A 21,759-nucleotide genomic window follows, 5' to 3' on the forward strand; every position below is an offset into this window, starting at 1 on the left:
ATATAGTATATAATTATATATTATATATGTAATTTTATATATAATATATAATTTATATGTATAGATGTGTGTATATATATATAAAAGAGAGAGTTCAAAAAAATTTTTTTAATCATTTGAGAATAAGTTGGAGAAATGGTATGCCCTATCTTAAATACTTAAAAGTATATTTCAGTATATTCCTAAGAACAGGACATTTTCTTACGTTACACAGAACAGTTGTCCAATACAGGTAATTTATCTTTAAAATAATACTATTATCTAAATCACACTCTATATTCAAATTTCTTCTACTGTCCGAATAATGTTCTTAACAGCCAATTGTTTTATTCCCCCCTGGTCCAGGATCTAATCTAGAATCATGCAGTGAATTTAATTGCCATACAGTGCTTTATTTTTGTATTGAAAAGCTTACATTCACAGTAATGATCTGGACAGTGTCCTTTTAAAAATAATCCCTGCTTGCTGACTGCTGTTCCAAGAATAAGAATTTAAGCCAAAAGATACGTAACAAGATCCCCTAGGATTAGTGACATCTGTGCTAAGGATATCTGTGCACATCAACCTTGTAACTATTTTCTAACCACAAGTTTTGGCATTTCAGTGGGAGAGGGTCTAAGACAGAAAACTCTGAGTTTATTAATATCTTACAGTTTTGAAATATAAACCTTAGGATTGCCATTCTAGTCCATTATGGGTTAAAGGGATAGTGTTTATAAGTAGCCATGAAACAAGGGTTCACAATGCATTATTTAAAACCAATCCTAAATAAATATTTAGCTCAGTGCTATGCTACTGAAGTCTTAATTAAAATCAGTATTTTCCCCAAAATAAATGCTTGCTATATTTAAAAGCAAAACCTGGATGTAAATATGTGTTACTTGTCATTCTTGAAATTAAGTCCTCTTTTTAAAAACGTACAGCTATGCACTTTTGAATGTCCAACACTAAAATGAATATAAATAGTTGTCTTCCTCCCCCAAAATGCCATAAAAATTATTTGTATATTTATAATTCCTAAATCATACAGCGTTTTGCTTAATTCTGTAAATAGACTATGGTTAAGGCTACAGGGTATGAGCAGTTTGCTTTCTAGCCCCTGTCAAAGCAATAATAATCCCTAAGTCTCAGATATTTTTTCTCCATGTCGTGTTTTATCCTGCTTCTAAAACTGGATTAAAAAAATACTAAAATGTCATCAGCCTTACCAACTATGAATGTACATAATATTTTGTGAAAAAACATATAGAGATTAATGTTCTTTTAAAAGTATTGTACAAAAACCTAAAAGTATCAAGCCTTAATACGAGAAAATTATCGGAGTCAGTTAATAACAATTACATTACCAAAAAGTCAGAGAGATGATGGAAGGTGCAAAATAATGCTGTGCTATGTTCACTTTTTCTCTAAAATAAAGAGAAAGCATTTATACATGCAAAAGACAGAAATTAGCTACCAGAAAAATGCTGTGCACATCCATATTCAGAGCATAGATTAAGAATAAAATAGTTGTTTGTCCCCTACAGTAGAACAAGTTTGCCCATTCATCCTTGTGATAGATATGCATGCACAACCAAAATGAAATCAAATCCTTACAGATGGCTCATAAGTCATAAAAACTGTTTAATCCTTTCACTTCGTCTCTTTGGGAAGCCTGGCCCTTGGTAAGTAATAATGTACAATGTATGTAGTGTCAAGTATTCTCTTATTTTTAAATAGAATGTCCTTGTCATCCTTAACAGGGTTTTCCCCCATATTTCTTGTAAAAAGCTCTGTGTCACTCTATTTACCTTAATGTGTGTGTCCACAGAATCTTGCTGTAGTTTTTGTTTTAATAAAAAAAGAAATGTCAGTATACTAAAGCTATACAAAGCATATCTAAAATTGATTGTGGCTCAAAGTCATGCTTTAAGAGGCAGTCAGGCCAATTTAAGTGCATTTTAACATTGCTCTTCCTAATGGATTTTACTGGGAAACAGTTGAGTTTCAAGCAGGAATAAAGGAAAAGCAGACCTTGAAGATTTAAATGTTGAACAGATGCAGTAAATGCGGCTTTGGAAATACAGCTGTCACTTCAGATCTTTTCTGCTGAGTAGCTATGTCAGCCAACAGCTAGAGCTGACGTTAAAATATTTTTGTAATTCTGTTGAAAATAGATGTCTTGAGAGCTCTTAAGAACAGAATAACATACCTATTATAAAACCTATTTTAAATATTTTATTCTTTCCTCATTTTCATGATACCTAAATTTTTTGAAGACTAAAAATGATGAGAACTTACATGAAAAGGTATTTGTCTCTAGCACCATGGAAATTTTCATTTATGAGTTGTAAACATGTCAAACCAAATCAGAAATTCCTGATATCTTTATGACATTAAAGCAATTCTTAATCTTGCCTCTTGAGGATTTAATTTTTTTCACTCTTTAAACTGAAAGTTGATCTTTTTTATGCAATGATGTACAATTATTTTTCTCCTAATCCCTGATGGGCTTCTAATATAAACATATTTGTGTGTGTGTGTGCGTGTGTGTGTGTGTGTGTGTACACATATCTATCTATTAATGTGTATAAACATATGTATATTTAAATACATGTATGTTTATCCTATGTACTAGAATAGTTAGTAGGTTATATCTAAACATTGATTAGATTCTTAAAATAGGGAAATATGAATAACATATTGAAGTATTTCTAATATCAGTGAAAAATATAAAATTTAAAAGTAACATGGGCTATACAAGTTTGATTTGTAATAATTATATTGATACTCGAGACAATACTAGACATTTACTTGACTAAGAATCATGTGATTTACTTTAATGAATGTAATATTCTCTAATAATATCTGCCTAGATTAGTGTTATTCTAATTTCAATTTAAAGCAATATAGAAAGCATAATTGACTTTTCACAAATCAGTATATAAACTATCCACAGACTCCTGATCTCTAGCTTATCAAACGACTTTAAAATCCAACCCACATGTATTATACTATATATATCAAATATGGGTATACATGACATTTTTATTGGAATATACAGTAAGATTTTAAGTAAAAATATTAAATAATAAAATTAACATATGTATGACAATCTGAAATAATACTGAACTATGTGTAGTCAAATAACCATTGTATATATTGTTTTCCTTTTAGAAAAACAAAATAATTCTGAAAGAAAGAACACAAAGAAAAACATACTCCAGAATTCCTAATATAACAGTAAGTACTTTAATGACACAATGATGATAATAAATCTCTAAAATTAGAGCTTATAAATGTCTTTTATAGAAATACTAACCTTTCTATCTTCTAAGTTAATAAATTAGCAGAGTAAGCAAGTTGAGCTGTCTCTCAATTTACTGGAGTAAACTGAAAATCATTTGTCCTATAATCCTCTTAAATAAGAGGACAAGGTAATCTTTGTGATACATTTATGGGGCAGAAAATGTTTATGGTGACTCTATCATTTCTTTTGGCTAGTATAGTATCATCTTAAATTCTAAAGAAGAAAACAGTAATAAGCTAGTTGTAATCAAAGTGCCTCATTTTCTCCATATGTGAAAAAAAGTTTTTACTTATTTTAAACAATATTTTAAATAGCATTGATGTGATTGTTTGTTTATAATCACTAAATTGGAATTATTTTAGAAAGGCAGCTACCTGCAGGCTTAAAATCTGCAGCATATTCTCATTAGTACATTTGTTTCTAATCTCACAACGTAACTAAAAATGTATTTCCTAGAAACGTATTTCCTTGCTATTGTTTGATAATGATAATAGTTTTCCAAAATATGTTTTCACTAAGCAAAGTTAAGTACATGTTGGTGTCAACCTTTATGATAAAATTGGTGAAATTGTAAAAATTTCAAGATGCAGGCAATTTTACATTTTGAATATGTGAATATTAAGAATAATAACATAAAGATAGAAAAACAAAATCCATGTTGATGGCCCACGTTGTAACACATTTAATACCATTGAGTTTGAAAATGCAGTTCTCAAAAATTAGAAGCAAATATTAGAGTAAAACATAGTATAATAAATTAACAAAATGAAAACTTTATATTAAAATATATCAAAATAGAGTCAAGTTAAATGGAAAGAACGTTGTTTGATATAAAAAGTAGAAATTTCTAAACAATTTTTGTAGAGCATATACAAGTTATTCTCAAATAATAAAATTTTCTAGGCCCAAAGAACTTTGATGCATAAGTCACACCTTAATTTTGAATGATTAGGTATAATTAAGTATCATTATGATGAAATAAATGAAATGAATCTGAAATATATTTTATTTATTTATTTCTCTCTGCCTCTGTAAGACAGGCAGAGAGAACACATTTTTTTTTCTTTTACCTGCCTGTCTGAAGATTATTATGTTACAACTTCACACAAAGCACTCTGCCAGTTACTTTTTGGTGTAGTTATGAATGGCCATTTATTTTAAATCAGAAATCTAAAAAATTTGTAATTTGAAATGTTCACACTTTTAAAAACTGTGCTTTGACTTAAACAATTAACTCCAAATGTATGAACGTTTGAGTTTTCAGAGCAGGTTATAGGCATTTTTACGTCATTCTGGGTACAAGGATAATTTAATAATCAGATTTTTCTGTCATATATAATAATTTTTTAAACTCTGAAAATCTGAGTTACAAGATACCAAATAAGAGAGAAATTTCTTTTTGACACAGAAATTTTTTATCATCTTAATAACCTAACATAGTCAATGAAATCATTCAGCCAAAATAAACATTTTTCAACACCTAAAAGACTATACTGTTTTAAAGTTTTGTTTTTATGTATGTATTTCAGTTTTTAAACATAATTTAAATTCTGTGCAATATTCATCGGAAAATGGTTGAAGTTTTTTAAATGACAGGACCAGACATATTTGTTATAAGCTCTTTATACAAGAACTAAATAATATCTACTTCACTCCCTTACAATTTCTCTGCCCTCTGAGTATACTTTCATGTGAAAACAATCATCGATGCCTCCTTCTCTACTCTGATTTATGTATAAGTTATTTGGTCTATGGTTCAGGTTTGTCCTATGTAAGTTATTTGGTTGGAACGGCAATTTTCACAATTGTATTGAAATAGAATTTAGCATAGCATACATAGGAGAGTTGTCATTCAAGTAATGAGATACTCTGTTCATTTGGAGTAATATGTAAAAAAAATAACATACATGTTTCTAAAGAAGAAATCATGCCTCTTTTTGATGAATTTTTATATAGTTTGAAGCAGTTTTTCATCTCAGATTTTAATTACCTATTAATAAGTATATGCTAAATCACTCATAAATTGCATGCAAAGAAAAATGACTCAATTCAACCTCATGTAATAAAAATATAATTTATTCTTTAAATATTTTATCAGATATTTAGGAAAAGGAATACTCTGAATTAAATGAAATTGTCAAAATATAAGAGTTCTTAATATGTCTTAACCACTAAGGAGTTCATGAGTTAGTGTTAGACAATACATGGAATAAAACATGATATCAGATGAATATAATAGATAATACAGTGGCTACATTTTATCTATAGACTGTGCATGTGTTGCTAGCCTATGAATGAGTTTTATGAATTGTATTTGAACCAAACTTTATAAATGAAAGATTTTTAGCATAGGAAATCTCTACAAACCTCTTACAATTTTGCTTTTAAACCCATAGCTTAAGAACAAGTTGATAATTGATTAAAATATTACTATTCTGTTACTAATTAAGAGCACATTGCATTTATTGCTCACAAAAGGTTTTGGTGCTTAAGAAAGATAAGAAATATAAGATAAAAGATAAAAATATAAGATGCATTCTTATAAGAATAGAAGAATAAAATACCACTGGAAAGTAAATTCTAAAATACAGCTAACCCTTGAAACCAACTCCCACGAAGTCCTAAAATTCCACGCCTAACTTTTAACTCTCCCAGAACTACTAATAGTAGTTATCAATGGAGGTTACCAATAACATAAATAGTTGATTAACTTATATTTTATATTTTATGTGTATTATATACTGTATTTTTAACAGTAAAGTGAGAAAAGTTAAGAAAATATTACTAAGAAAATCATAAGAAAGAGAAAATGTTTTTACTAGTCATTAAGTGGAAATGGATCATCATAAAGGCCTCTATCCTTGTTTTCACATTAACTAGGCTGAGGAGGACAAGGAAGAGGAGGGATTGGTTTTACTGTCTCAGCAGTGGCAGAGGCAGAAGAAAACCTGTGGCTAAGTGGACCTGCATAGTTCCAACCCATGTTGTTCAAGTGTCAACTAGAGTCATTTTTCTCTTGATTACTGAAGCTCAGTAGTACTTTCAAGAACTTCATAGTCTGCTCCCTATAAACTCTAATTACACCGGATAGTAATAATAAAGAGGATGTGTTTAAAAAAAACCTTCAGATGCTCAGACATCCTTTTTTGGAAACTATTCATATTATTCCAGACTCCCCAATCCTCTTTAATACAACTGGGAGTTGATACACTAACTCAAAGTGTGACAATTATTAACAGCCTAGCTTTCCTGGAAAACCAAATTCAGCAAAAAGTTTTCAGTAAGAGTATTTCTTATGAAAAGCAGATTTTAACCAATAAAATACCTTGTGGCTCATTAGAAAATAAATATTATTTGCAAATACCCCAAATCTTACCTGCAAATGCTCCTGACAAGTTTTACTTAGTCAATATTTCCATATTAGAATAATAACACCCTGCAATAAAAAAGTATAAGCCTTTGAGTGTGTGTAACAGTGGCATAAAGCTAGGAGAAAATTTAGAAGTCACCTATCTAATATTTTTATTTTATAGAGGTTACCTCCTCTAATATTCTCATTTATATATGGCCTGCTAGGTCATTTGCCTAAGCTCTTATACTTAGTGATAGAACTGAGAAAAAAAACTGTTAACCATCCACCATTTTTTTCTATCTGCCATATTGACTGAAAGTGCGGTTATTAAAATATGAATGTGTCTGAACTGTTAAAAAAAAAAAACTCTTCTCCAAATTTAATCTTTCTTCAACCAAAATGTTGGTGAAAATTTATGTAAATTATTGTTTAATGTCTAGTAGCCTAAAATTGTATTTTGATATAGTTTTATTAGGATGATGTTTATAAAGGTTATATATCTCCACTATTTAACATATATATATACATGTATATGTGTGTATATATATCCACTATGTATGTATAAGGAGAGCTCAGGTATATAGATATCGATTTATTTATTTATATTTAGATATATATATATATATATATATATATCCACTGTTTATGCATAAGGAGAGAGGTAATCTGAGTCTTGGCTTAATCCAACTCCCCCTACTATTTATTAATGATAAGTAGTAAAGAAAAATAACATGTGCACATTAAGCATTCATGTGCAGAGAATCCATAGGAGAAGGTGAGGACATTCAAGATTACACAGTTAAAAAAACTACTGGGTAATAATAATAGGTAATAATACATACATGCAGTCTGCCATCAGCAACACATAAGCAGTTACCTCAATGAGTCCCTCTTTTCTCATCTGGATAATGAAAGATGTCTGCCCAGCATACTTCCCAAGATTCTCTGAGATCCTATTAAATATATGGAGGTCTCAAAAGTGGTATTTAATTAAAAATTCTTATATATATATATTTATATATATTATATAAATTCTTATGTGTAAAATAATGCATATTAATGTTAAATTAAATTATCTTATAATATTGACAAAATTATTAAAAATATATATCACTAATAAAATATGTTTATTTTTAATTAAAAACAAAATTTATATATAATAATTAAACACTTATTTTTAAATAAACAATCATTATTACATAAAAACTTATAGTATTATAAAAAGAAGTTCTTTTTGTGAACATTTGCCTAAATTGTTTTTGGAGTACCATGTATCATTTTATAAAGGGATGTTTCTAAAAAAAACCAAAGTTGTTGGTTGATTTTTGATTTAGGCAATAATGATCATCCGGAAAATAAATTCTCTTTTTCTTGAATTTAGAATATATCTTTGATCCTCATCAGTGTTCTCACACATAAGCCTAAGAGAGTTCATATATAGAAGGAAGGGAGTTGGGAAAGGAAAGGAAGCATTTATTGGGCTCTCATTTTAAGTCAGGTGTTTAGTAGGCATTGAACTAAATTTCATTTAATTATTCAAAGAACTCTTCTGATGTTATTAATGGTTTTACATATGATAAAAATGCGATTGAAAGCTTTATAAAGTTAGCCTACTTAGTATGCAGCAGAGTTACCATTTAAACTCAGATCTGTCTATTTTTCCCTTTTCAAGTTAGGATTCAACTAAACAGGGGTAACTAGTGAAAATAAGGCATATTTCATCCTCCTATATGAGTGTCTATGCAAAATAATGTGCGCATGTTACTTTTCTTTACTACTTATCATTAATGAATATTAAATTGCATCATGCATATTTGTCCTTCAGATGCTAAAAATAAACCATGGTAGGAGAATTTAATTATTAAAGACAGCAATCTTTTGACAGGAAAAGTAGAATCAAAATCAAAATGGATTATAACCATAAGTATAAAAATTCACCTAAAGGGGAAAAACAATATTTATTTTGTTTTTAAATAATGATACAATGGATATTCACCATAAACACTTAGATTTTTATACATACTACATTATCTGGATTTGTTCTCTTTAAACACTTTGGTACAACTTTGGAAATTTATTCCTTTATCCTTCATTCTTTATTCAACAGCTGCTATTGATCAGCCACTGTATACATAGTTACAGGTGTTTTAAATATAGGAATAAACAAAGCATAGTCTCTGTCACCAAGTAGTTTATATTTTGAGTAATTATAAATATAGGAAAGTTTGCTTCATAAAGAGAATAACAGTTCTATTGACTTATAGTCATAGATTTTCTATTCAAGCTACTCATCTGATTAACCATGATCAGATTATGTTTTTATTTGTCAAATTATTCGATGTTTTGTCACTTTCCTTGAATATTGAGTAAAATACGTTTCCCACAATCATCATTATTCATGATAAAGCTAAACCATATTTCATAATTTATAGTATTTTTTTATCACACTAATAAAGAAGTCTATTAGAATCTTATTACAGCATAGTACTGGCTTTGGAAATTCTCTATATTCAAATGCTAGCTCCACCACTTATTCACTATGGGATGCAGGACAATTTTGTAGACCTCTATGTGTTTTGATTTCTCCACTGAGTAATTGTGATATTCAAATGAGTCAAATATATGCAATGTCTTTGTTTATATAACAGTGTCTTGTTAATAGTAGATACTGTATTCAAGTTGGCTATTATAATTAGTTAATAGAATTCAGTCCATTGTTTCTAAAACTTCTTATTAAACTTTGACTTGAAAGCTCTCATCGATATTAGTCTTTATTCTATTCTGAAAAACATTATCATCTTTCATAGCTGATATATAAATTTTATAGCTAAAAGAGATAAAGTGGAAATTATTTAAAACCAGCATTTCCAGTTTTAAAGAAATCATATTAAGTCCAAAGTTAATAAGAATTTAAACCAAACGATTTAGCTACAAATTATTAGTTTTGATATGCTATAACATAATAATTTTTTTACTTGTCTACACCAGGGTATTGCTTTGGGTTGCATTATTCTCTTTTGTAATTAAGAATGTTTGCACTGGATAAAAAAGCTGTGTTCAAGTGCTATTTCTGCCACTTGTTACCTGTGTGTCTGCAGGAAGACCAAATAAGCTGCTTCAATATCCTCATTTATAAAAATGGTAATGACTCCTATTTTATAGGTTTCATATGAGAATAATAACATTTATTAACTGCTTATTATGGAAATTAATATAGTAACAAGTAAAAATTAATGTTGTTATATTTGTTATTTAAAACATCTTCTTAGTAATATCAAAAGGGCATTCTTTTCTTTGAAATTTATTCATTTATTTGAAATTGTTGTGCCACCTAACAACATTTCAGACAATGATGGACTGCTTATACAGCAGTGACCCCTTAAGATTATCACATGAGATTTTTATTGTGTCTTTTCTATGTTTGAATACACAAATACTTACCATTGTGTTACAGTTGCCTATAGTATTCAGTACCGTGACATGTACAGATCTGTAGCCCAGGAACAGTAGACCAAACCATACAGCCTAGGTGTGAGGTAGACTCTACCATCTAGGTTAGTATAAGTACAGGCTATGGTGTTCAACAACAGCAAAATTGCCTAGTGATGCATTGCTCAGGATATATCCCTGTCGTTGAGTGATACATAACTGTATATATTAATATACTTGGAATAAAGAGAAAGGGAAAGTGTGAAGGAAGGAAGAAAAGGAGAAAAATCTGGTTGGAAATTTTGGAAAGAAGATGAAATTTGGATTTGATAGAGCAGGATGCAAGCTTACTTTGGGAGGAGTCCACCATGAGCGCTCTCCTTGAAGGCCGCTTCCTCCTTAAAGCAAATACAGAAATTAGACCATCTTTGTAGCATTACTCCCTTTCTGAAAGGTCAAGAGTAAGGCTTGAGACATTTTGTCAATCTTCCTGGCCCTAGAAGTAGGATGAATCAGTATACCTTATGATGTGAAGGGTAGCAAAAATGCTTTCTATCTTACCGTGAAACTATTTCCTTTGGGATCACAAAAGGGTCCATTTTCTCCAGAGAAAATAGACCTAACCAAACTGTAGGCTGAGTAGATGTCCAGAAATAAATTACATCCCAGACACTGTTATTACATGCACCATTTTAAAATTAAGGGCAGTCTGATGCCATTACATGGCAACTCTCACTTTAAAAAATAATAAAATTTTGTATGTGGTGCCTGAAATTGAAATCAAATCATTATTCTTTTACCAAAGAAAACTCAGTCGACAAAGTTGCTTATTTTGCTGCATTTTTCCCCTCATGATACAGAATGCTTTGTTTCTCCTTATTTTAATATCTCAGTTAATTATCTTCAGATGAAAATTTTCATATTTGTCATTTTAAGTGGCTTTGTTGTTTGAGTCATTCTTTTGCAAACACCATAAAAATCCCTTTATAATACTGACGTAGGCTATCAATCCTAACACCACTTCTCCTTTCAATACAAAATCTTGTTATGCCTCTAAAGATGAGTATATCCCAATCTTAATAATAACTATTCCTATTTCAGCAGAAAGTAATTCATAATGAATATTTTAGCATTTTCCTCTTTTCCTTGGAATTGAATCATTACAAATACTGACAATTTTATTTCTTTTCTATTCTTAAATATGAAAAATCTGGTTCAGCATATGCTCCATTTTACATTTGAGCAATTTATGTCCCCTTTTCTTATGGTTAATATGAACTGCTTAATCCTGTGATTGTTTTTGTTTTCCACTTTCAAAGGGATCCTGGCAAAGCCTATGTTTATGAATTTGTACAAAATGTTTCAGACTACGGAAAATGTCTCTAAACAAATGCTCAAAATACATTGGTTTCTAACTCATATGACCCCCCAACGTGATATTATATGCTTATTCAGTAGTCTGAAATATATTGTAAGAAATAGTTCTTAGCAGTAATTTTGCAAATTGTTCAGGATTTGCTTATCCATTTTACATTTGCATGTAGCATTGACATAATTTGCTATAACATCTCCTAGGAAGTTATTTATTTTTTATTATGCATATATTATTTGAGCTATGAAGGTTAGTCTTAGATGTTCCTTCTCTTTTGTATTTTAAATTTTTTTTTCTAATTTAAACAAGGTTTTCTTAACATCCTCTATGTCTTAGATTCACTGTGCAGGGGCGTCCAAGGGAGAGAATACAGTCATGGGTTCTTAGTTTCTGTTTCTGGCTGGGCCAGTAAAGCCCCTTCCTCATTCCTCTTTTCTGCTTATCATTAGACACAGAAACCAAAAACTATGGCTTCAGGCTGCTAAAAGCCTGAAACAAAACAAAACAGAACAACAACAACAAAATAAGGCAGGTTGGACAAGCTCATGAGCATTACGTATGTCACTGCCTTGATAATAAATACCATTTTATTGCAGAATGCAACAGATATTTATTTGAATTATGCCCAATTCCAGAAAAAAAATGGGTTTTCACAATTTTATAATTATAGATATATCCATTGTTCCCATTTTAAGAATTGAACAATAATTAGTGTGTTTTTTTTGAAAGGCAAAGCCAGATTTGTCATTGAGACAGCTAAAAGAATGGAAGCAATACAGCCAGTTCCCAACTTATGAATGAGTTATATAACAAAATTGCTTTTAAGATGTTTTATTTCCATTTTAAAAGATGGACATTTATCCAGAGTAGCCACAAAAACAAACCTGTGAAAATGCACAGCTTATCCTGAACGACTATATTTTTAGCATTGGTTATGGCGACTGCGTGAGAGGGACACAAGGAAAAAAATGTTTCTCCAATTTTCCTGATATTCAATTGACCCTGTCCAAAATGTGAAAAATAACTAAAGCTGGCTTTTCACACAGCCTTTTCTCTCTCTCACACCTGTGTGTTCCTCCTGAGGTAACCCTGCTTCCCATCTGATATTCTCTAGCTGCCTTTTCTTTAAAGTGGTTCTGGCTTTGAATTTTCTAACCCAGCTTGTCTCTTGATCAGAATGACTCAGTACAGCTGGTTTGGGGAAATGTCTAAGAAAAAAGTAACTGAACCCAAGTGTTCACACCAGCCCTGCATCCTGCATCCCCTCTGCTTCTCCATTCCCCCACCCCCACCCTACAATTGTTAATTTCAATAAACAAGTAACTTAAGGAATTTTCGGCAATGTGGGGTCCTGGAGTGATAAATGTAGATGGTATGGGTGAAGATATTTGCAGACAGGAACCAAGATAGGTGGGATTTCAGCTTTAAATGCAGCATTCCCTGCACTGCTCTTGAAGTAATACATCTTCTTCAATTCTATACTTAGGAGTCTATAGTTTCTTTAACACATACACATTTTCCCAGTTGTTCTCATGAAGCTTGGATAGAAGCTTTGTTAATGAGGTGTGTATTAGTTTGTTCTCACACTGCTAATAAAGACATGTCCAAGACTGGGTAATTTATAAAGGAAAGCGGTTTAATTGACTTACAGTTCCACATGGCTGGGGAGGCCTCATAGCAGAAGGTGAATGGGGAGCAAAGGCAAGTCTTATATAGTGGCAGGCAAGGGAGCATGTGCAGGTGAACTCCTTTTTATAAAACCATCAGATCTCATGAGACATATTCACTATCACAAGAACAACATGGAAAAGATCCACACCCATGATTCAATTACCTACCATTGGGTCCCTCCCACAACAGGTGGGAATTATGGGAGCTACAATTCAAGACGAGATTTAGGGAAAGACACAGCTAAACCATATCAAGGTGTAATAGGCTAGAGATAACTGTGCTTTATTTTTTCTAAAATGTAAAAGTAAGTGTAAAATAAATGATTATATAATATTGTTTGCCTGTATTTTAATTCTTTTCAATACCACAAATGTAAAACTATCCACTCATAAAGTAAATTTTAAGAGTTACCTCTATATGAAGGAAATCATCTGTATTAGCTATACCATTCCTTGTACCTGACAACCCAAAAGAAGAAAATAATCAAGTTTTTCATTTTCAATTTTCATCATAACACTGAAAATAAATATAACTAAAATATTTTCAACAATAACCCCATGCACAATGATCAAACAATTACTGTTTGATCATTATGTGCTGGCATCAAAAATCATGAAAGTTGCTTGGTAAAGCCAGGACAGACCCTTGTACCCAGACAGCCCATCCCTCTGACCCAGGGCTTATGGAAACAGTGGATGCTGGTAACTGAACACTTACCCCCTGCTGCATGCTTCCCATGTCGTGTGAAGTATATATTCATATCTATATTTCATAAATGAGGAGATGGATTCTGAAAGGCAAACCAACTTGCTCAAAATAAAATAGCTTATACATTTTGAGGCAGATGTAGACCAAAGTCTGTGTAATGCTAAATCCTGTGCTCTTAGACTTTATGCAAACTGTTTCATGGGCTTACACTGCAATAATATCTGATGAATTTCTCTTTGCATAAGACAGTAAGCTCCACAACTGTGGTAAGTAGAGCATCCTCATATCTCAGAACCTGACACACCAAAGGTGCTCAATGCTGGTTGAACCAAAGTGACAACTTTTTTACCTAGCTCTATCAAAGCAGTAACTTAAAGTTCTCTGTTCCCTTACTTTTTCTCACAAAAGGTATTCATGTCCCCAAACAAAGCCTATGTCCCTGTATCAAAACACTTTTATTTTCAAGAGCTGTATCTTTAGCCTTTTTTAAATTGTGATAAAATATATACAACATCAAATTTACCATTTTAACCATTTGTAAGTATACAGCTCAGTGGTATTAAGTACAATCACACTGTTGTTCAACCATCAGCAACATCCATCTTCAGAATTTTTTCATTTTCCCAAGTTCACTCCATACATATTAAACCATAACTCTCTATTCCCCCTCCCCACAGCTTCTGGCAGCCACTGTTCTACCTTCAATCTCTATGAACTTGACTATTCTAACTACTTCATATAAGTGGAATTATACAGTATTTTTCCTTTTGTAACTAGGTTTCATATCGTATAATGGTATGATGTCAAGCTTTATCCTTTTTGTAGCATGCGTGAAAATTTTCTTCCTTTTTTAAGGATGAATAATATTCTATTGTATGTATATATCACATTTTGTTTATCAATTTATCTGATGATTTACTGAGTAATGTAGTTGTCTGAAATGGAATCTTTTTGCCAATTCTTTAACGGAAGGATAAGATGCAAATATAGAAATGTAATGAGTTCATGATTTGTAGAACATCTCTCTTTTTATATCATAAGCCCTAAAATTAATCAGGGAAAACTTGTTCAGTTTAGGCAATTGGCAAAATAAATAGATAGGTTTAAGATAATTTAGGACTTATGAGTTATAAATATGCCACATTTTAACTACTCAGGCTGGAACTAGCCTGTCTTCATTTGATTGTCTGTTTTTATACACTGACTGTTCTTGAGAAGATTCACAAAGCTAGAGGTATTTTTAAATTGCCAATTCTCTAAAATTAAATAAAATAATAGGGAGGGGAGCATTGATTCTAAATAAGAATGCAAATTTATAGCTGTCAAATTTTCTAATACTATCATTTAACTTCTAATCAGTATATTATGGAATATTCTTGTTCAAGAATTGGTGCCTGAATATTAAATGAATAAGAAGGAAATAATCTATACAGTTTTTAGTATTTTCAACAGCTTTCCTTATGTGCTAACCAATAATTTTTTAGCTGGGATTTATCAATGCAAAAGACACATTCATATACACATATGTATATATCCTTTAATACACAAACATTATCCTCTAATCCTCTAATCCTTACACTGAAAAGTAGACGTCATCACCATGTTGCAAATGAGGAAGCAGAGGACTGAAAAGGTTAAGTGACTTTCTCAGTTAATAACTGGCAGAGTCAGCATTTGAGAACAGGGCTTCTAGATAGATACAAGGCTGCTGCTCTGTCACCTCACACTTCCTCTACATCTGTGCATGGTGCTGGGGCACAAAAATGGATGGGACAGTCTCACTCTGGAACAACTTATACTGGAATGGATGGACATTTTTAATTAATCAAAATATAATAGTATGAGGATTAGAGTGCTTTTGAAGCCAGCAGGTAGACATAGCTTAATAGTGCCTGAAAAGCTTTGCAAAGGAAAGGGCATTCCACCTTGGCCTTACATGACTTCCTTCCACGCTGATTTTCCATTTTAATTAGTAAAGAATTTAGTTAAGCACATGGTACAATTGGTTAAAGTTGAAGCTCTAATGAGATCATGAAGGTTAAATTGAGGTGTTTGAAGTTTATCTCTTAGCAGTGGAAAACAAATGTTTTAATGTTTTTGTTCGTGTTATTTTTTTCTACTTAATCTACCATTCTGTAGAAGCCTTAGCAATAAAACAATAGTAGGAGAAGAAAAAGATAAGTTTTTAAAAAGAATCCTTTTATGAGCCTATGCTAGCTTATTTTAATGTTCTTGCATTGTAGACATGATTAAAGATTTTAAGTGTGTGACTTTGCATGTTGATCAGAGTTAATCATCTTTCTCAAGTGCTGCTCAATAATATGATCCATAATGACATTTTGTTGTTATTTTCTGAGCTGTTGGGTGAGGCACTAAAGCTAGCTTCCCTAGGTCTATGTTGCTGTAAGTTACTTTAGTGAGGAAATTTCACAGTGCTGTCATGCTTTTGGTTAATACAGTTTTGTGTTTTGCTTGGGAAAGACAATTCTGAGAGTGTCCTATTGATTCAGATGTTTTCTGACAGTAGCTGCCTACCAGGCTTGCCTTCATTGACTTTTCAATGTTCTGTTACAAATAACTTGCATGTACAATTTGATATTGAAGAGCCTAGAAGGTTCCCCACTGTGCATGAAGTTAGAGCAGCCCTGAGTCATAGGGTAGTGAGTGCTTATTATCATTCTGAAAATCATCCACTTGTCCTGGGCTGTTGCCATAACAGAGTTGTGTTTTCTCTGTTATTCTTTTTTTTTCTTTTCCTGCTTCTTTTATTCTTCCAGACATTCCAATGCACTTCTTATTCTTTAAAGGTTTAAACTTCATTCTAAATATCCCCCATGGTGACTGAAACTTGAAATATAAAGTCACAGGTGTTTTCTGATGTTTTTGAACACAGGAAATGCGAGATGGCTTGGATTGCAAGTACTTACTTTGTTAGTAAAATTTAAAAGAAATCTCTTCTGTGAGAAATGGTGAATGGTTAGAAACGTATTTTATAATCATAAGAAAAATATCATTTATTGGATGCCTACCATCTGCCAAGATCTGTGCGTAGCAACTTTCATGTTATCTATAACATTGACAACTATGTACGGTAGATATCATTAAACTATTTACAGATAAAGAAACTAAGACTTTGAGAAATTAAGTGACTTGTCCAGAGATTACTTCTATCTTTCTAACTGTGGTTGACTTTTAGTTATCGAAAGTGATAGTAATATCATTTGGATTTGCAGAGCACTTCACAGTTTACATAGCAGTTTCACATATGCCACCTCCTTTAACCTCACAAAACTGATAATTTCATTTTTCATCTTAATCTTTGTGAGACCATCTTGAGGCTCCAGATCAGAAATGGAGTATGGATGTACTTGTGCTGAAATATAACCCTTTGTTAATTAAGTTGGCCTCATTTGCAATAATGGTTTCATTTCTACCATTACTAGTTTATGCTTGCATTTTATCAGGGGAGAAGGCAGCTGGAGAACTTGCCTGTTGATGCCCTTGAAGGGTTTGTGGAATTGTGTTTACCCAGGCAATAGCTGCCTTTAGCAAAAACATAATAATATTTTTGAGACCCAACTGCTTTGCCCGTGAAAACTATATAGGAAATACTTAAATAGCTGCTCTTTCCTGCTGTCTCCTCCCAGTATCCCAGCCTGTGGCATCTCTGCCTTTCAAAGACATTCTACTTTGCAGTCTGTCCCTGTCTCTGCTTGTAAACCAAAGCATAATGTAAAAGTGGGGGAGGGAGATGGAGAACCTTATAGTATTACAAATAACATAACATGATAATGAGTAATAAGTACATTTCTGCCTCATCACCAGTATTTCCAAAACCCAATGGCATCAAATTCTCTGAAATAATTTAGGACTGTGAAGTGGGAATTGACTTAAAAAAAGATAAGTAAAAAGGTTGTTGGATTCCATAGAGAAAAATAATAAAATAAATACAGCAACATGTACAGTACCCTCTATCCCCCATGGAAACACCAAAGCAAACCACTCACTGTTCCAAAGACTATCATTTTTTTCAAATATCAGAGCTTTGACTCAGGAGTCTGACCTCACTTTTGCTGACCTAGCTCCTCCTGGGCAAGGTTAATTTCTCCCTCTCTTCTGTGTTCTCAAAGCACCTAGGACATGCCACTGCTTCAGTATCCATCTCCTCTACTGAACATGAGCAAAATGAGCCTCCTCCTCATCCCTACCATTCCAGAGAGCAGTCCATCACTTGGAGCACAAAGCTTAGTGCACAGTAGATGATTCTATTCAGTCATGCAACATAACCAGACCTTGTGCTGGTACTGAGTGCTACATTTGGAGAATGTTTAAAGAAATGAGGAAAGAAGAAAGGGAGTGAAGAAGGTAGGGAATGTAGGAATGAGAGAGACAGAAAGAAAAGACTAAAGGAAGAAGGAAAGAGGGAGGGAGGAAGGAAGAAAATAAGAAAGCCTGGCCCAAGATGTGAATAAGTATGTGATGATTTAATTTATCACATAGTATTTCACACAATATCTATTATTTACTTTCAGTAAAGAAATTTATTTTGAGAATATGAATATTTCAGAGGGATAGTCCACAGTGGAGATGGGGGAAATGGTTTTGCAGAAGACTAGATATCAGTTCTTAAATGTTTCTCTTTCCACTAATTTCAAAGTTTATTTTTCTTACTACTAAAATATTTCCACTTTTATGTATGTGAAGATAAAACTTGCTCACTCCTTAGCTAATACATTTTAGAAACTGTTTTATATGTTTTTATAATATATGAAATGAGAATACTAAGGAATTTTATCCACCACCTACATGTTACCATATTAAAATATTCCTGAATAAAGTAAACCGCACCATAAATGTGGAGGACGGGCGACGGGTGTATGATTTTTCTTTTGGGTCTATGAAATAGATTATGCTAATTTACACCAGCACTTCTAATAGCAACTAACCCTTCTGCACCCCAAACACATACACACCATCTATTCTTCTCTCCAGCACTCTGTAATGTTAGTTTAGTTTCCCTCTTTTATTCCCTAGCTCCACCCTCTTCAGACCTAAAAGAGAGAGAGAGAAGAAGAAGAAGAAAACCTCTTCTCATTTCTAGGGCTCCAAGGCGTTGCATTGCTGCCACTCTACCATTCTTCACACATTCAAATTAGAAACCCAAGGGTGGCCAGCACCATGGCTTGAGCCCATAATCCCAGCGCTTTGGGAGGCTGAGGTGGGAGGATTGCTTCAGCCCAGGAGTTTGAGATCAGCCTGATCAACATGGCAAGAACTCATCTCCACAAAAAATACAAACAAACAACAACAACAAAAGTAGCGGGCATTGTAGTACATACCTGTAGTTCCAGCTACTAGGGAGGTTGAGGTGGGAGGGTTGCTGAGTCTGGGAGATGTAAGATAGAGGCTGCAGTGAGCCTTTAGTGTGCCACTGCACTCCAGCCTGAGCGACAGAGCCTGGCTCTGCCCCAAAAAGAGAAGACGAAGGGAAAGGAGGGGAGAGACAGGGAAGAAAAGAAACTCAAGGGTGCCATGTATATCAGAGGATGCTTTCTTGTCTGCTTAATCTCGAATCTCACCAGAAATTCAAATTTCTGGCCAGATTTGAGATTAGCTGTTATTCTCATTTTCTTCCTCTGCTACTGAAAGCAAACTATCCCAGTAACAATAGTTAGCAGTCACTGTAGGCAAGAGGATAAACAGGAAAATTAAAAAAATGATCTTGAGAAAAAAAAGTCAAGGATGATTTTGAATATTTATTATAGTATCTTGAAATCCATCATAATCACTTCCCAATTTCTTTATCAAATCTGACCAACATGTGCTCCCACCATTTATTGAGATCTATAGGAAAGTCAAAATGATACAATTTCTCATTGTATCATTATTTTTTGTGCACTTATGTACACAGAAGCTACTGTGTGAATTGGTTTGAAGTTTCCTTCTTTTCATTATCTTATGGCTTAATTGGTAATGAGCAGCAAATTTTAAAAGATTAAAAATTGCAGGAGGGAAGGGCGAGGAAAGTTAATGTCCTAGATAGAGTGACAAAAATTACAAAAGAACAAAATAATTATTCACAAGATGGGGAAAATATATAAATGAATTGAATTATGAGTCAGACAGAAAAGACCACACACGTACACATCCACATGTACAAACATTCACAAACCCAAATATACATACACACGCATGCACATACACAAAGACATGCACACACGGTCTATGCTACACACATATCCACCCACGCAAATGCAGAGACGACACATTTGCACATCTGCTCACAAACACACTCACCCAAACATGGCAAAATTATGCTCCCAACTTAATTAGCGAAGAATATATTTTACCAGAAGCAAGGCAAAGACCACACAGGATAATAGCCTGTATCAGAGTAGCCTCCCTTGATCTCAGAGTCCCTGAACTCTCACAACCACCTATGAATGGGACATGTAAGCAGACCTACAAACCTAATTCTTCCTGCAACACTGAATTTTTATATGCCAGATGTCCAGCATGATGTCACAAAATCTTAAACTTACAATCTTTGTGCCTCTGACTAACATTAAGTAAGCATCACATCTCTTGGTTCTCAAAAAAAAAAAAAAAAAAAACTTCAGTGACATCATAGAGGCCATGCCATCATCTGGGAAGAGAGAGCAGAGTCAGTGAGCAGAAGCCATGAGCAAAATGGCATTACCTTGTAATAAATATTGTTAATTATACTTAATCTAATATTCAATTTATAAATGAGAATAATTAATAACTAGTACCTAATGAGAAATAAATGAAATAATATTGGCAACAGATAATCCAATGCTTGGCACATAAAGATGCTTAAAAAACCAGAATGAGGAAAGGTGAGACAGATTTTCATTTCTTTGTTATAATTGATGATTATCCAGTTACTCTTGGTCTGGTTGGTTTTCCTCACATGATCCATTAGCTTAGACCCTAAATAAGTGATTTCATTTTCCAACTTGTTCACTATTTAATGTCACAAGATGTATTAATATGGGCAACTGGATCTACATTAATATGACTCTGAGACCTGAATAAAACCTTAAAACTTCCAGGGATAGGTTAGAAATACAAATTATGTGAGTGTTACTATACATCACTTCCAGGCAGTGTGCTTTGGGATCATGCATCAAAATGGTGGGGAAATCTTCCTGCCACAACAAGCCAGTTAGTTTGTCCCACTGTGAGATTCACCCCAGATTACAAAATAGACATACTTTTTCAAAAGAAGTGGTTTTGTTTAAATTTGTTGAAATGTCAAAAAGAGCCTAATGTTATAGATTTTGGTAAAAGATAATTTTCCATTATCAAAGTCATACAGCTTATATCTATTTTTTTAATGTCTATTGTGCAAAAATAGTCTTTATGAGTATTGAACTCCTACAGTTGACTTTAAATTCTGCTCTCTGTATTGAGCAGAAAAATAGAGTCATGGAACTGTGGAATTGTAATTTGAAGGTATGTATTTCAATGCCATTTAAATATTAATAGTAGGAAACTACATCAATAAAAATGCAGTCATTTTCAAGAGTCAGGTTAGTTCCTGGAGGCTTTTATTTTTTAACATTCGAGATGATTTACTTGGAGTTCCTTAGAGAGAAATTTCTTCAAAAGCTGAGATAATATAAAACCATAGCTTTCAAAAAACTTTACATAAACTTCGAAACAAATAACTAGCATAGTATGAATGCAAGTGAGGCCAAGGATTTAGTCTGTAAGAAGACCTTGTAATGTAGAGGTGTAGGTGATTCCAGGTAAAACATCAATACCAACTGCACTTTTATGCTCTGTGGTGCAGGAAGGCAGATGAGAGAAGCCGGGATACTGACATAGGTCCTGGACTTTTAATGATTCACTTAAATTTCCCCACTTCTTTATCCTGGCACAAATCCTCCCCTGTGATCAAACTGCCCTGTG

The 21,759-nt window shown here is 32.6% G+C and overlaps 1 protein-coding gene across 5 annotated transcripts in view; it reads left to right on the plus strand.

Moving 5' to 3' along the window:
• The window catches only part of LOC108296779 (synaptotagmin-1), a 453,515-nt gene that overhangs the window by 62,043 nt on the left and 369,713 nt on the right, over positions 1-21,759 (plus strand). For 2 of the 5 annotated variants that reach the window (XM_017519369.2, XM_017519371.2), the window contains exon 2: positions 3,157-3,222. The exons of 2 other annotated variants lie outside the window; for them this stretch is intronic. Coding sequence is in view for 1 of the 3 variants with exons in the window: in XM_017519368.2 (XP_017374857.1) it covers positions 14,532-14,559 (28 nt within the window). In the remaining 2 variants the exon portion in view is untranslated. Of the gene's footprint in view, positions 1-3,156; positions 3,223-14,498; positions 14,560-21,759 lie in introns of all 5 variants that reach the window. One more of the 5 variants, XM_017519368.2, reaches the window with a different exon arrangement.

This window comes from Cebus imitator, unplaced genomic scaffold (assembly GCF_001604975.1).
Source record: "Cebus imitator isolate Cc_AM_T3 unplaced genomic scaffold, Cebus_imitator-1.0 Scaffold739, whole genome shotgun sequence".
NCBI lineage: Eukaryota > Metazoa > Chordata > Mammalia > Primates > Cebidae > Cebus > Cebus imitator.